The 17,194-nt window shown below is 33.8% G+C and overlaps 1 protein-coding gene across 2 annotated transcripts; it reads left to right on the plus strand.

Moving 5' to 3' along the window:
* Positions 1-7,188: 7,188 nt before the first annotated feature.
* LOC145567710 (uncharacterized) lies at positions 7,189-14,663 on the plus strand. 2 transcript variants are annotated; one of them, XM_081627071.1, is made up of 14 exons: positions 7,190-7,539; positions 7,787-8,675; positions 8,772-8,901; positions 8,979-9,102; positions 9,180-9,278; positions 9,365-9,670; positions 9,763-9,870; positions 11,744-11,815; positions 11,898-11,984; positions 12,300-12,371; positions 12,453-12,539; positions 13,047-13,154; positions 13,775-13,843; positions 14,270-14,663. In XM_081627071.1, the coding sequence occupies exons 1-14, from the start codon at positions 7,306-7,308 to the stop codon at positions 14,345-14,347; spliced, it is 2,463 nt and encodes an 820-aa protein (XP_081483197.1). In that variant the 5' UTR covers positions 7,190-7,305; the 3' UTR covers positions 14,348-14,663. The 2 variants fall into 2 exon arrangements, 1 of the variants encoding a protein (XP_081483197.1); XR_014095732.1 differs by lacking the exons at positions 13,775-13,843; positions 14,270-14,663 and having other exon boundaries at positions 7,189-7,539; positions 12,449-12,539.
* The last annotated feature ends 2,531 nt before the right edge of the window (positions 14,664-17,194 follow it).

Consider the following 17,194-nt stretch of genomic DNA (forward strand, 5'->3'; position numbering starts at 1 on the left):
TTGTCAGAAATTAGACTATATTAAATTAATTGTCAGCAATTATATCATTATAATTACATAGCATTTAATTATCAGTGTATTGTACTTATAATTTTTATAATTTTCAAACAAACATACCTATTATATTTGCAGCATCTTCATCTCTTTCTTCATCATCTTTTTCTTGATTGGTGTTCTCTTCTATAATTACATTATCTGCTGCATTCATCATTAATATTAGTATATTTGAATTTCACAACTTAAAATTATCAATAAATTGGAATCAAATTTAAATTAATTTACTGTGACATCTTATATATACAATCTGAAATTAAATTAGCTTTGCATGCAAATTATAAGTCAAAATTAAGTCGAAATTAAATACGATATGAAATTAAATAAGCCTTCCATTCAAATTATAAGTCGAAATTGAATGCATGCAAATTTAAATCGCATGTAAAATTGAATTAATGTTTTTGCGAAAAATTATAAACTCGAAATTGATTGTACAAATTCAAATTATAAGTCAAAATTAAATACGATTTGAAATTAAATTAGCCTTCCATTCAAATTATAAGTCGAAATTGATTGCATGCAAATTTAAATCGCATGCAAAGTTGAATTAATGCTTTTGCGAAAACTTATAAACTCAAAATTGATTGTACAAATTCAATACAATCTGTAATTAAATATGATCTAAAATTAAATACGATCTAAAATTATGAAACAAATTATACCGTTTTCAGCAGTAATTGAACTCGAAATTGATTATATAGGTGAATCAGATTCTCCTTCAATTATCATCGTGTTGTTTGATTTCTCCATTTTTGTGATTTGAATTCTCTGAAATTTGATGTAACACCCTAGAAATTCCTTTCTTTTGAAATATCTGTTTTGCCCTGTTTAAAACTTTGAATAGGAAAATCTAAGATATTACCGCCACCGTGAAAACGGCTAAGGCAACTATCAAAGACACAGCGGAAAACTCTCCTTTAAAATATTTAAAACAACTCAACTTAAAAGTCAACTCCCGAAAGTAAAGTCAAACCAAAGTAAAATAAAGTCAAACCTACAACTTGGAACCAGACCCTTAACAAAACCATTCAATATAAAAACCTTTACGTTAGTTTTGCAACAATAATATTATAATATAATAAAAGCAATAACACATCATAACTTATGGAAACTAGCATGATTCGCTCTTCACTCATGCCCATTATGAATATGCTTCATCACCTGAAAGGCTTCTCTTTACTTGTTTCCACTACTCTCTATTAAAAATGGGTCATCATAGGGCCAAAGTAAAGACAAGGCCAACAAACACACAATCAGCAAAGCTGAGTACATAAGCGTAATTAAACACACTAACATGCTTGTACCTATCAACACACCACTTACCTTGTTGCACCTGTTCTCAAGCACACAACATACAACAAAACTTCTCAATTAAGTAACTAAATAAATTATTTAGTTTTGATTACGCATCCCCCTAACCTGCCCCAATAAAGGGGTACTAACACGGGAGCTAATCGTGCCAGTATAAAAGAACCATTTGTAAGTGGCGGAATTCCTGCGCATAATAAAAAGGAAAATACAGCGTCCTGTACTCCCAGTAGAAGTTATGGTCAAATATAAAGTCGCATAACTCCCCCCATATGTTCATACTCAAGGTATATACGTTCCAAGAGTTTTGGTGCGTAATCTCTTTCACTTTACGTTCTTTACAATTTATTAAACTTGGTGATGACTCTCAAATCATAATAACATCAAACATCATAATTATTTAAACAATTAAACACTCCAATTTAATTCTTGAATAATTAGTGACCACATAATATTTAATGTTGAACCCTTTTTAAATATACCTCGGTGTCAAAGACACCTTAAACGCTTAATGCGCCAAAAATCCTATCACTCGGTGTTAAAAACACCTTAAGTGCACCAAGGCACCAACATACAATTTATTCCTCGTGTACATAGACACTTACATAGCTCCTTTCCAGCATCAATAAAAATTATATGAACCATAATAAAATTCCTTTTTAATATTCCAATTCAAATTAAACATTTAGTTTAATTAAACATGTTTTCTATCATGCCATAAATAAAAGTGTGGTTCATACACAACATGCCAAACTATTATTTTCCAATCATTAATACCAACCAAATCACAATTTCCATTCATAATCTAGCATGATACTACTTGTAATCAATTAATCACATCTAGCATGCTACTACATCATCAAAAATATGCTAAGTACGCGATCCTACCTTGAATACGATCTTAATATCGCCACGACTAATAGAAATCACTCACTTCGAAGTCTCCTACAAAATTAAAATAATAATAGAGCATTAAAATCCACTCTACACAAATTTCTAGCAATATATACTCTTATTAAACCACTCATAATTTAATTTAAACAGGCTGAAATTTTATTTAAAACCTCATACTTTAATCCCAATTAATGGGTAATTAAAATTCCTTAAAGAAACTTGATTTTTAATATACTACCAAAAATTCCAGCAATAAATTTATATAAAAACTTGCTGTAATTAGGCTTTAAAACACTTAAATCAAAGGTTTAAACCACCCTAAATCATAATCCTTCAATAAATAATAATTTATGAATCTAGGGTTTCAAAATTGGGGCTTTTTAATTAGAATTAAAATCTGAAAATTAAATTACATACTACTTATAATCAAACATCATAATATTAATCACAAAACCCATATTTAATAATTAGATCTAAGGTTTAAACAAAAATTAAAAAGAAAGATTAATTTTTTTTTTCCAAATGGAAGGAGGCCGGACAGCAGGCTGGCCACCACTGCCGGCTGCTGTCAGCTGCTTGTAACACCCTAGAAATTCCTTACTTTTTAAAATACCTGTTTTGCCCTGTTTAAAACTTTAATAGGAATATCTAAGACATTACCGCCACCGTGATAACGGCTAAGTCAACTATCAAAGACACACAGCGAAAGACAAATTTCAAAATCATTCAAAACGAGTCAACTTGAAAAGTCAATCAACGTAAGTAAAGTCAAACCAAAGTCAAACGAAGTAAAATAAAATCAACCTACAACTTGGAACCATTATAGGCCCTTATTAAAACCAAACCAAATTCAAAACCTTTTCGTTAGTCACGCATAATAATAATATCATAAATAATTAAAGCAACAAACACATCATATACTTATAGAAACTAACATGATTCGCTCTTCACTCATGCCCATTCATGAAAATGCTTCATCACCTGAAAAGCTTATCTATACCTATTTCCACTACTCTCCATTAAAAATGGGTCATCATAGGGCCAAGATAAAGACAAGGCCAACAAACACACAAAACACACAATCAGCAAAGCTGAGTACATAAGCGTAAATAACACACTAGCATGCAATTCCCTATCAACACACGACTTACCTTGTTGCACCTGTTTTTCAAGCATACAACATTGAATAAAAGTTCTCTCTAGACACTAAATAATTTATTTAGCGTTGATTACGCATCGAACGGGTTTCCCACTAACCTCCCCCAAATAAATTGAGGTTACTGACACGGGAGCTAACCGTGCCAGCATCAAAAACCACACATAGGTGGCGGAATTCCTGCGCATAATAATAATAAAAGGAATGTACAGCGTCCTGTACTCCAGTAGAAGTTATGATCAAATATAAAGTCATATAACTCCCCCCATATGTTCGTACTCAAGGTATATACGTTCCAAGAGTTTTGGTGCGTAATCTCTTACACTTTACGTTATTTACAGATTATTAAACTCGGTGATGACTCTCAAACCATAATCATTCAATCAACAATAATTAATCAAACAATTCAATATACCAATTTAATTCTTGAATAATTAGTGATCATATAAAATTAAATGTTGAACCTTTTTTAATTCTACCTCGGTGTCAAAGACACCTTAAACGCATAAAGCGCCACAAATCCTATCCCTCGGTGTTAAAAATACCTTAAGTGCACTAGGGCATCAACATACAATTTATTCCTTGTGTACATAGTCACTTATATAGCTCTTTCCTCATGCTTAAAGCATCAATAAAATTTATATGAACCATAATAAAATTCCTTTTCAATATTCTAAACTAAATTAAACATTTAGTTTAATTAAACATGCTCTCTAACATGCCATAAATAAATATGTGGTTCATAAATAATATTCCAAACTATTTTCCATCCAGTAATCCATCACAAACAAATCATGCTTCATAATCCAATCACCAATAACATCCAAATCATAATTTCCAATCCAAACCTAGCATGATACTACTTGTAATCAATCAAACACATTTAGCATGCTACTACACCATTATAATTATGCTAAATACGCGAACGTACCTTGAATACGATCTTAATATCGCCACAATTAATAGAAATCACTCACTTCAAAGTCTCCTACAATTTAAAATCATAGAAGAATATTAAAATCCACTCTACACAAATTCCCAGCAATATATACTATTATAAAACCCCTCATAATTTATTTAAAATAAGCTGAAATTATATTTAAAACATCATATTTCAATCCCAATTAATGGGTAATTAAAATTCCTTAAAGAAACTTGATTTTTAATGCTTTACCAAAAATTTTCAGCACTATATTTTAATTAAAACTTGCTGTAATTTAGTCTTAAAACACTTTAATCAAAGCTTTACACCATTATATATCATAATCCTTCAATAATTTGTAAATCAAGAACCTAGGGTTTCAAAAATTGGGGCTTTTTAGTTAAAAACATAATCTGAAAATTAATTAACATAATACTTATAATCAAACATCAAAATCAAATCCCAAAAATCATAATTAACAATTAGATTTAAGCATAGATTAGTTTTTAACAATAAAGATTAATTTTTTTTTTTTACATTCGAAAAGGGGAGGAAGAAGGCAGCGACAACCACCACGCCGGCTGCCAGCGCCGGTGGCTGCTTGCTGCCGGCGGCTAATGCTGCTAGCGGCGGCAGCCACCTGCTGTCGGTGGTCGATAGTGGTGGTGGTGGGAGGAGCAGCCGAAAAAAAGAAAAGGGGAAGGGGAAAAAGGAGAAAGAAAATAAGGAGAAAGGAGAGAGAAATTTACCTTGGGTTTTCTCCACTCTGGGCAAAGTTTGATTTGCCTCATATGTGGGATATTTATACCCCTTCTCTAAGACCCTTCTCCCTAAAATTTCCCTTTTTAATTTTCCTAAACCCATCCCTAATAAAACTTTACTAAAATAAACTTTCCTAAATTAAACCCCAACTCAATTAAAATAATTAATTAAATAAAATTTCCTTTTATAAAATATTTCCAAACTTATTAAAATAAATAACTAAAATACTTTAAATAAGACATTTCAATTCAATTAAATACTTCTCAAAATACTTATTTTAAATAAAATACGTATAAAAATACGAGGTATTACACTGTTGGTGGTAGCCGCCGCTGTCGGCTAGTGCTGCTGGTGGTCGGCGACCCACCAGTGGTGGTGTTGGCCGGCGGGGGTGAATTGAAAACAAGGAGAAGGGGAAAAAGAAAGAAAGAAAGAAAAAGGAGAAAAATAAAGGAGAAGAGTGATAAAGTTTATCTTGGGTTTTCTCCACTATGGGCAAAGTTTAATTTGCCCAAGTGTGGAATATTTATACCCTTTTCTCTAGAAACCCTTCTTACCTAAACTTCCCTTTTTAATCTTTCCTAATCCCTTTCCTAATAAAACTTTACTAAAATAAAACTTTTCTAAATTAAACCCCAACTTTAATAAAATAATTAATTAAATAAACTTTTCTTTTAAAAAATATTTTCAAACTTATTTAAAATAAATAATTAAAATGCCATAAATAAAACATTTCAAATTATTTAAATACTCCACAGAATACTTATTTAAATAAACTATGTATAAAAATACGGGGTATTACATTTGAAGATTTGAATGCTCTGAAATTTGAGGAAATGAAAGCGTTCGAAATTTGAGGAAATGAAGGCGTTTGAAATTTGAGGAAATGACGGCGTTCGAAATTTGAGGAAAATGATGAAAATAAAAAAATTCAGGCATTTTATAAAATGGAGCGCGGGCTTTGGTCGGGTTTATCAGGCCCGCGCCTTTTTGATTATGAGCCCGGTCTTACGTGAGTCCAGTCTTACACAAAACGTTTTGTTTGCATTAAGATAACAATAACCAAACAACTTATCATTTAAAACTACGTGTCATGATAAGTGTCAAATCTAAGATGAGATAATGGAGAAAGTAATTGATAATTCAAGAGAAATCATCCCATAATGATAGGTCTGACTTCCATATATCATCTTACCACAAGGTGTGTGAGCGAATGATTATCATATCAACCATTAGTAAGGAGCAATCACTTGTTGATTATTATGGAATCACCAACACAAACAGAGACATCAGGTCAAGACCATATCATTGCATGAGCCCACAGCTTGTAGGGAATCTTACATCCCGAAATTACTTTAGAGTCATGGTTAGTTGATGGAGCATCAATGAAAGATGAGCAATGTAAATATGAAGATGGGAAGGTAGTAATAGGAATTGTAACTACAAAGGAGCGGACGTACGTCAGAGTTGAAGGATTAGTTGTATTTGCAAAGTCACTGCAAAATCATCCAACTGCGAAAAATGAAATCATCATTCAGATGACTCTCTATTAAAAAGTATGGGCTCTACACCTAGACGAAACAATCACACTCGAATGTTGGAAGATAATTAAGGACATTAGACTTGAATCAAAATGCCGCCTAAAGTATTCTAGCATCAAACAAAAAAGAAGGAAAAAAAAAAGTGCATAAAGTATTCTAAGGTAAGAAAAGTTGATTGTTTCTTTAATGCCCTTAAATCTAAAGCCTAACGCTAGGAAAGGCCTAATTGATGTATTGACCTTATTTATACTTCTTGTCCAAACTCGTAAATTATATTCGAACTTTTTTCGAGTCAGAAAAGCCTGTCCATGGACCATTTAAAAAATCATGACCGGTCAGGCCTAACTCATGTTCGGGCTTTTTTTTTTTTTTTTTTTTTTAATTTCAATAGCCCGTCCGAAATTGGGATGGGTCAACGGGTCGGGCCTGTTTTGATCAAGACCATGCCATGAAACTTTAAGATTGCAGAAAAAGATCTTGTTCTAAGAAGTGCAAATCATAAGGCGCCACGTCTCCAAATTGGCGGATAAACATACTCCCTCCCTTCTCTAGCCGTTCCTTTTATTTCCCTACAACAATTTTCTGGGCTTAATTAACAATTTTTCAAATGTTCTTCTTCTGCAACACCTTCTTCTTCTTCATCAACGTTATCTAAGTTTATCTCAACTATGGAAAAAATTTCTCTCTCTTCAACGCCAACTCCATCGTTTTCTCGCCCCTTTCTCTCTCCTCTTCTACCTTCTACTAAAAGGATATCCTTCACTCTTACTAACCCTAAGAAATTCTCAGTTTCTGCCTCTAAAAATGACCCTATTGATGATAATAAGCTCAATCAGTGGGACTTAATGGAGCTTAAATTTGGAAAAATGTTGGGAGAAGACCCTAAACTTACCTTAGCTAAGGTCAATTCTCAACCTTATCAACACTCCCTTTTCTGCAATTTTTGTATGAACTTCATAATATTGTGTTTTACTTCATATTTTGCTGTAATTTATGTGTTTTATTGCTTATTGAATTTGTTGCATGGACATGATTATGGGTTTTCTGATATGTTTTGATTGAAATATTTAGTTAGAGTAAATTTGTATTTATATGGGTTTTCTGCTGGTTAATTTGCTTGTATTTTTGTTTATGTGGTTGGTGATTTAGATAAAGGGAAGGAAATTAAACCCGGATGCATCTTATGTCGAAATTGAGAAGGATTTTTATAGAAACAAGGGGAAAATAGTGGAAGTGAAAGAGGTTCCATTTGATGTGCCAGAGAAGCTTGGGTCGAAAAAAGTTTCCAATGGGTTGAATTTGGTCAAACCAGTACCAAAGAAAGGGATTGTTGTAGGAGGTGGTGAGGATAATTCTAATTTGCCTGAGATAAAGAGGCCAAGTGAGTTGATTAGAAATAAAACGAGTAGTGAGGATGATTTTAATTTGCCTGAGATAAAGAGGCCAAGTGAGTCGATTAGAAATAAAACGAATAGTGAGGACGATTCTAATTTGCCTGAGATAAAGAGGCCAAGTGAGTCGATTAGAACTAAGATGGGTAGTGTTAGTAAGTCTAATGTTCCAAATGTTATATTACGAAAACCGAGCATGTATAATGAGGAAGATGATGAAATGTATAATTCATCGAGGTTGAAGATTAAGCCGAATTTGACATTGTCGATGAGGACAGAACCAGTGAGGGAGAGTTTTAGTGGGATGACATTGTTAAAGAAGCCTAACATGAGTGAGGCGAATGAGGATGGCGGTATAAATGAAAATGGTTCAAGAGATGGATCAGTGTATGGTGGACTTCTGAACAAATCAGCAAACAAATTTGAGTCTAATGTGGATGATGAAGGTCAAAGCTTGACTAGGTTTGGTGAAGAAATGCTATTGGAGAAACCCCAAGCCATGGTGCCCCAGGAAACTGAAGGGATTGGAAGCAATTCTATGCCTAATGGAATGGATGATATGCTAGAGGATTATAATGAAACGTTTCTAGAATTTGGAGGCGAATTGATTTCAAAGCAAGATGGACCGGGAGAGATCTCCTCGATAGGTACATAATGCATTTCCTTTGATTTTGCATTCTATTCTAGGCTGAAGGTATTTGCCGAAGACTAGCTATTAATGCTTGTAAGTATTTATTTTCAAGGAATTCAGAACCTTGAGCAGACTGATGCTGGAAATTCAGGGAATGGAGACGGGGTGAGTAAATCCTCAGGTGTAACAGAGACTGCCTCTCAGTTCTTTGTTGATTCTGCTCTCCAGGGAAAACCAAAAAGGTATATAATTTTGTTTACTCTCCACATGTTTCTTAACCTTAGCAAGTTTAATATGCTAATAGGGTTTTAAATAATAGATTAGACCAATCTGTAAAAGAAACATCATCCTACCCAATTCAAGAGAGCACGGTTCATGCATATCCTGAAAGGTTCGATGGTAAAGGTGTCCAGGAAGAATTGTCTCAGCCGCAGCCTCTGAAGGTTAGATCTCTTATGTTCCACTGGTTATAATTAACCACTATTAATGGGGGTAGATCTGATCCTCTGTGCTCTTGTAGGCAACGGAAGAGACTGCTTGGACACAATTGGAGCATCATTTTAATCTTGGAGATAAGGTGGATGTGGAATTAATTAATTGCAGTCCAAGAGGATTTGTGGTATGGATTTGACTGAAGCTTACAAATTCGTTCTTCCTTGTTTTCTGTATTTTTTTTTATCTTACATGTATTGGCTCCTCTTTCAGGTATCCTATGGGTCGTTAATAGGATTTTTGCCATATCGAAACCTGGCAGCAAAGTGGAAGTTCTTAGCTTTTGAGTCATGGTTGAGAAGAAATGGTTTAGATCCATCCAAGTACAGGCAACATTTAGGCATTATAGGAAATGATGATGTTTTTAAAAAGAGCAGTTCTCTTGAGTCCTCACCAGTTCTAGAAGCCAGTCATAAAGAAAAAGAAAAACTTGAAATTACTGCTGATATGGAACTGGAAGATCTTTTGAAAATATATGACCAAGAGAAGATCCACTATTTGTCATCATATATTGGTCAGGTTTGATCAAATTACCATGAACTCAGCATTTTTCTGTGCATATGCTTAGATTCATGAAAATCTAGTATTTACTATGTATTGCATCTTTGCAGCATATCAGAGTCAATGTCATGTTGGCTGATAGGAAGTCCAGGAAGCTTATATTTTCTATGAGGCCAAAGGAAAAGGAAGAAACAGTTGAGAAAAAAAGAAGCCTCATGGTAGTGAGCTTTTCCATCTTCCTTGTATATGCATTTGGCTCTTTCATTTTGTTAATGCAACCTTATTTTCTTTACAGCAAATCAAATGTTCATGTGTTTAGAAACTACGTTTTGAAATCAGTGACCTAGATATTAATTCAAATTGTGATTAGGGAAGTTCCATTAGGCTACCACATATATGGGCTTTCCTATGGTAGGTGTGATATACATGCAAGCTAATTTTATATAATAAGAAGATCCATGATTGCATCTATCTTATGTTACTATCTTAGCCTTTTGACTTAGTGCATAACACCCGCCTCCCCCAGCAGTTAAATTGATTTATAGTTTTATCATCTTCACCTGTTGTGGTGTTGCAGATTAGTGCATATTGTGGATCTTAAATAGTTAAATGGGATGAATCTATCAGCTAGAGATACTGTGTGCTGTTATCTTCTGAATAAGGTCATAGAATATCATATTACAGACTGTATTTTGGTACTTGTAGGGCGGGGGTGGGGGAAAGGGTTTTCTGATAAGGTAAGAGGATCATTATGCAAATTAGCTGGGAGCCTAGGATAACCCAGCCATTGTGGAGATGACATATTAACAAGAGTGACTCTAGCCATGAAGTAGTTGACTAGTTATACTTGTAAAGTGAAGTGCAAACTATTCATAATATTCTTTGACAGCTTATGTGTCTTCATGTAGCCCAGAAGACATCATACTTTCAACTTTTCGAGCTATAGGCTGTCTGTATAATGTTAGTAAAGCGACCAGCTCAATTAATGAAGATGGGCTGCATTGAATAATTAGCAACCTTATAAACTCTATTAGGTCTTTCATCTGTGATAGAGGATCCTATGCTTCCCTTAGGGCATGCTTAGATTGAAAATAATGTGTTGATGGTGTAGTAAAACTCAAAGAAAAAAATAAAGGTGAGAAGAGGTTATTTGTAAGGAAGATGAAGTAACAAAAGTGCAACAAGAAAGGAGACAGGGGGAGGTGGGTAAGTGCTATACCCAATATCAGGGTAATAATTTCTATCTTTCTTCCTTTCCCTTCATACTAACATATTCCCTTTAACTTCCACCTCATCCAAAAGAATCACTAATCGCTAATCACCTTCATTATCTTAGTTTGACTTAATGACTTTTATCATCCCCATAATGTATTGCCCTTAATCCAAGTATACCCTTAGTCGGCAGAAAAGATGAACTATGTTTCCAACAGCTAGTATGAAATTTTGTCAGACTGCAGGACAAGAAAGCAACCGTGATTGCTTTCCTGCAAACTCTGAAATTTGATATGCTTGGCTTGTATTACTTGATCAGGTGACCTCCCAGGAGCCTTTGTTGGCCTTGGGAGCAAGTAATGTTTTGACGGCACAGTATAGCAGTCTGTTTAATAATTACACACTATGTAATGTTGGACTGTGTTGAATCTGTTGATTACTCTCTGCTAAGACTTCATGTGGTACATTGCTTTTATTTTTTGGCTGATAATACCTGCTGTTACCCCTTTGTTACTACCTTTATCCTTTTTACAACAATTTCTTCGTATTTTTCTGTGTGCGTCTTTTGGGAAACAATCTCTTCTTGCTTGAAATAAGGTTGCATACATGTTCAGATGTTCTCACCTCCATGGCAAGAAGTACTCTTTTTTTTTTTTTGTAATAAGACAGGGTATTAAATTCACTTAATAGAGGGTAGCAGTCATAAATTTCTATGTACGGGAATTTTTATTGCAAAGTAGAGATGATTTAAGCATATGGTCCTAGAAAAGGATATAAGCTTTGTACATAGATTTTGTAATAAAATGATTCATGATTGATTGTCAACCTTTTTCTTTTAAAACTAAATTTTAATGTATTTACTGTACATTTTGAATGTAGGCAAAGCTTAGTGTGGGAGATGTTGTGAAATGCTGCATAAAGAAGATAACTTATTTTGGTATCTTTGTTGAGGTATGGAATAACTTATTTTGTGTAGATAAATATTCTGAGGAATCATTTAATCAATGTTCTGGTAATGAGATGAGCTTTTTAGGTTGAAGGAGTACCTGCTTTAATACATCAGACAGAAGTAACATGGGATGGCACACTAGACCCTGCATCATACCTTAAGATTGGCCAGGTAAGGAGGCTTGCCTTTTATAATTAAAAATGCATGTTAATGTATATAAGGCACGCCATGTAATCTGGATTTTGAAAACTCATGCTTCAGCCTGTAGAGATTCTAGTATTCTACAAACTCCAGAAACAGCTATTTTAGCAATTTGCATAGCTAGTAGCCAACTTGGGGCTTCCTGTCCAAATGGGCAAATTCCAACTGAGAATAAAATGTTTAATGTAGACAAAATCCCAATTTAAATCAAATTCTCTGCTTGGAATTTTTTTTTTTTTTTTTTTTTTGTGTGTTGAGGTCTGAAGAGGCTGCTTTTGCTTGCAGATTGTGGAGGCTAAAGTATTTCAGTTAGATTTTCAACTCGAGCGCATTTTCTTGTCCCTAAAGGAGATAACAGTAAGCATGCTCTCTTATTGCTATTCTGTTTTAGGCTAATTGCTTGTTGCTCAGATCTTATCTTGTATTTTCTTGAGGCAGCCAGATCCACTAAATGAGGCATTAGAATGCATTGTTGGCAATAATGGCTGCAGTGGGGGATCAAATGCTGCAGAAATTGACTCAGAGGTTTGTGTCTTCATGTTTTACCTTAATTATGCCAATTTGTGCTGCCATATTGCAAATGTCTCCATATCCTTAGCTTCTCGGGAATCCTTAGTCTTACCCACATGTCAAAAAATGCTTTTCATAATTGAGTACTTGTCTTAAAAAGCTGGTTATTGGACTAGTCCTGTAGTATATACTGAAAAGTGTTAATATTGTTTTGTTTGAGCTTGTCTAGTTAAAATTCTATGTAGAGAAGGAAGCCATAAGTCACTAACAGAATTTGTGACTTACTAGTCTTGGCTAAGTTAATTTCATAAATTGCAGGTGCTTAGGGAAATTATTTTGTCATCAACATAAATCCTAAAACCCTTGTAGAATCAAGATGGATATAATATGCATATTTTGTGGCATGATGCTGAAGCTAATTATTGCCTTTTATTGAATTATTGATTCACAGCTTAAGTGTTTATGGGCATTTAGTTTGGTCATGGTCGAATTTAACATTATTTTCTCAAATTTATTAACCAGTGGGCTGAGGTGGATTTACTTTTTAAAGAACTGCAAGCAATTGATGGTGTTCAGAAAGTCTCCAAGGGCCGGTATTTCTTGAGTCCTGGTTTGGCACCCACATTTCAGGTGAGCTCAATGAGGTGTCAATATTTATCTCAATTGTAATAGGTGTCTTTCACATAAATCACATTTCTATGAATTAAATATGTGATCATTTGCCAGTCACTTAAAATGAGATCTTAGGGTGAAGGTCCTTGAGCCATATGTGCAGCTATTTACCATGATAGTGTTAGGGCCTTGAGGACTTAAGTAGTTTACATTAAACAGAGTGCTGCTACATATTTATTTTCTTTGTTTCTTACTGAGTACTTCATTGCATCTTTTTTGTTTGGGGAATTAAATGTCATCAATATATAAATTGCTGTTTGTGGATTCATCATTTGTAGTAAAAAATAGTTTTGTGCACTCTCACAAGAGGTAAACATATCAAATGTCCGTCGAATAGTATGTAATGTCAATATGTCATTTAGAGGAAGATTAGTTTTGTGCACTGTCAGAAAAGGCAAATGCTCCAATTTTTGTGCTCTTAAAATCTTCGAAATCCCTGGGACAATTTATTTATTTATTTATCAAGCCCTTCAAAAAAGGGGACGTTTTATCTAAGTCCACAATTTTGTCTTCTTGAGTAAGCTTTTGCTGTCAATCACTATCGTGGTCTTATATCTCCATCTAACTCTTCTTTTCAGGTTTATATGGCATCTATGTTCGAAAACGAGTACAAGCTACTAGCTCGATCTGGAAACAAAGTGCAGGAGGTAATGTTCAAACTTGTTGCTATGTAGTGTTTCTCTTAACATCAGACTCTCGTAATCTTGTTGCTCCCTGGGTGTGGCAGTTCCATACTTTTAGCTGGGAACAGATAGTTGTTAGTTTCATGTTTGGTCCACTGAAATATGCCTCATGCCTCCTACAGGTGATTTTGGCTCATTGCTAGGCACGTAAACACTTTTTAAGTGTTGCCTGCCTCATTTATCGTTAGTTTCTGAAAATTATGTCAATTTTCGGAAGTTGCTCCAATTTTTTTGTGGCATCTTATATCTTATCTTAGCTTCTTATAATAAAATGATTGTCATTCTAAGATTTTCCATGACTAGTATCAATAATCTGTTTTTTTGATAAATTTGTGTTCTGTTGATTCATTGATTTCAACTATGTTAATTCTCTCTTCCTGAAATTTGTAGTTAATGGTTCAAGCGTCACTGGATAAAGAAGAGATGAAATCGGCGATTCTCAATTGCGCAAATAGAGTTGAGATATGATTTGATCAGCCTCTACCTCCAATTTGTACATTCTCTCCTTCCACAATCGGCAATTCTAATTTCTAAATGCTTTCATCTCTTCTCTTGATTTGGGGCTCCCTAACCTTTTTGTTTATTTGTTAATTGTAATTTTTTAGTTGGGATTGGGATAATTTGGTTCTTAATACTATCTACGAGTACATGCTAATCTGCTTTAGATCTTATATTACCTGTAAGGCTGTACCAACTATACGAACAATACCAATCAACAGAAACTATCATCCATTGAAATTATATTCGGTAATCACGAATGTAAATAAAGAATGTTTTTTATATAGGTTTTTTTGTCACTGCTCCTTTTCTTTTCATTGTTCTCAAGTCTCAACCTTCACTTCTATCTGTTGTTGGATCCAAATAGTCGAAATGTCCCATATAATGATGGTCTCTCGTGCTGCAGTGTTGCCTGCCGATCAGTTAGTGACTTCAGCTAGGAAGCGCCAGCTACTTTGTTTCCTTTTTTAGGTTTTTTTTTTTTTTTTTTTTTCTTTTTCTTTTGTGTGTAACTTCGTCCCCAAAAAAAAAACCACCTTCACTTCTATGGCAAAATAGCTACTCTACATAGACAAGCAAAACCCATGAAGCTTTTGCACGTATGTAATTCTAGTATTCTACAGTTCTACTACGTAGAATATTGTTTGGAAACAAACTTTTTTGGACCATAGTTTTTAGTTACACTTTTAATGTGATTAACTCTATACATTGTCTTATTTCATTAAATGGCGAATCATTTATGATTTTGATCTTATTTTAACCCTAATATCCTAAATTACTAACCTACCCCCCAAATATTTTACGTAGAAATAACCCACATGCCCAAAACCAACCCCTTTGCCCTCCATTATTCCCGCCTTCCCGGCCACCCCTTTTCCATTATTCTCACCCCACACCCGGCCAGCCCCTTAATTTTTCTTTTTTGATTTTTTTTTTCCTAATTATTGAGGAAAAATCTTATCCTCAATTTTTGTATTGCTTGCATCTCAAGTCTCCTAAATTTTGTACTCCATATTATTTTTTATTAAACATATTAATTTTGTTTCCTTAAAAAAAAAAAAAAAAAAAAAATTAATTTTGTGACATATCTCAAGACTCCTCAATTAGACACAAGTTAAAGGAACATCCCTGATCTAAAAATTAAAAGAAACAAATAAAGAAACCCTAATAATTGGTTACTAAAGATTTATCAAAATAAACCTCTTTATTAAATCAAGATTCAAGAAGCATACGCATTAGAGTATTACATACATACATTATGCTCAATATCTATCTGACTTTGTTACTACGCTTATAATAACTACTACTAAAACAAATTACAAAAATCAAATCTTATTACATTGGATTTGCAACTTTGCAACATCAATAATTCAACAATCGATATAAATCAGTACACCAAATTAAACTTCAACTAATAATTCTATGACAAAATAATAAACCTACACAAGGGACAAGTCTCATGATCATACAACCACCTCCACAAGCAACTCCCATGAAACTTATGCATGCACGTAGTTCCCGAAACCGTTTCTCCAACTTCAAATTCCTCTTGACAAACCCCACAAACTTCTCCTCTATCTTCTTCCAAAACCACCGTGTCTTTCATCACGTGGATCCACCGGCAACTCTTTCACCATTATCTTGGCCTCGATGTGCATAAACTCGAGGTATGTCTCATCAAACACCGTGGTGAAATCCCAGCCACTAGCTTCCGCCCTTCTCCTAGCCACCTCGGCTAGGCGGCCTTTGGTCTTGGCTAGGGTGTCCATGAGTTTGTCCCCTTCCTTGGAATCCAAGCCATGGTACTTGGAGTATTCGCCCCAATTGGTTAACTTTCTTAAGATGTCTACCGTTATTCTTACTAGCTCTACGACTTCCGAAGTACATTCATGATTAACTTCCATGTTAGAGAATTGTTGAGAAGATTGAGAGAGGGTAGGATGAACTTCCATATTATGGTGAGAAATTATGGTTGCAATGCAACAATGTGGATAATTGTTACAAATAAAAAAGATCTTATGATATGAATTGAAGTTATGTGAAACTAAAATGTATGTTCATGTATTATATAGCTTTTGGGTCGGTAATACAATCTAAGGCGGTGGCAACTTCTTAAAATTATTGTAGTTTAATCTTATTAAGTAAAGTTATATGATATGAACTAATTCTATCATATAGTTACTAACCAAAAAACAAAAAAATCTATCATATAGTTAGTTATGTTAGCACCAAATAAAAATTATAGTTCTTTGTTATCCAATACTTTCCTAATATACGAAGCGTAAGGTTCTACGTGCGTGTAACTCGAGTACCCTAACACGTACAATCTATCATCTTTGAAATTAATTCCTAAAATAATTCTATGTAACATGATTTTGTATGTTTTCTTTATATGAAAAATCTATCAACTCTATTAGAAATTCCTAAAATAATTCTTTCCAAAAAAAAAAAAAAAAAAAAAAGAAATTCCTAAAATAATCTTTGTCTTTATTTGAGGTTTGTTAGTTGTGAGACATGTGTGATAAGGTAAAACATCTTAATAAGTGACACAAACATCCATTGCGGTTTTATAAGTATAGAGCCGCTATCACCGCTGAACCTTTTTTTTCTTAAAAAAAAAAACAAAAACAAAGCTTATACGAATTTTACGTGGACAATATTGTGGGAATAAATTTTAAATCTACGCAAATAGAGAATTAATTTACAATTAAGCAGTTTTTAGGGAAATCATTCAATTATTTGTATCCCAATGGCTATAAATTGTTGTATTTATGTTAAATCTTCTCTGATATAATTTGCTACGTACTCCCTCCTTCC

This window comes from Chenopodium album, chromosome 11 (genome assembly GCF_948465745.1).
Source record: "Chenopodium album chromosome 11, dcCheAlbu1.1, whole genome shotgun sequence".
In the NCBI taxonomy this organism is placed as follows: Eukaryota; Viridiplantae; Streptophyta; class Magnoliopsida; order Caryophyllales; family Amaranthaceae; genus Chenopodium; species Chenopodium album.

Excerpts from the sequence above, each read along its gene's own strand:
- LOC145567710 (XM_081627071.1), top strand. The coding sequence starts at position 7,306 with ATGGAAAAAATTTCTCTCTCTTCAACGCCAACTCCATCGTTTTCTCGC. Across the intron at positions 8,676-8,771 it reads GGGAGAGATCTCCTCGATAG|GAATTCAGAACCTTGAGCAG; the intron begins GTACATAATGCA and ends TTTATTTTCAAG. Across the intron at positions 9,671-9,762 it reads TGTCATCATATATTGGTCAG|CATATCAGAGTCAATGTCAT; the intron begins GTTTGATCAAAT and ends GCATCTTTGCAG.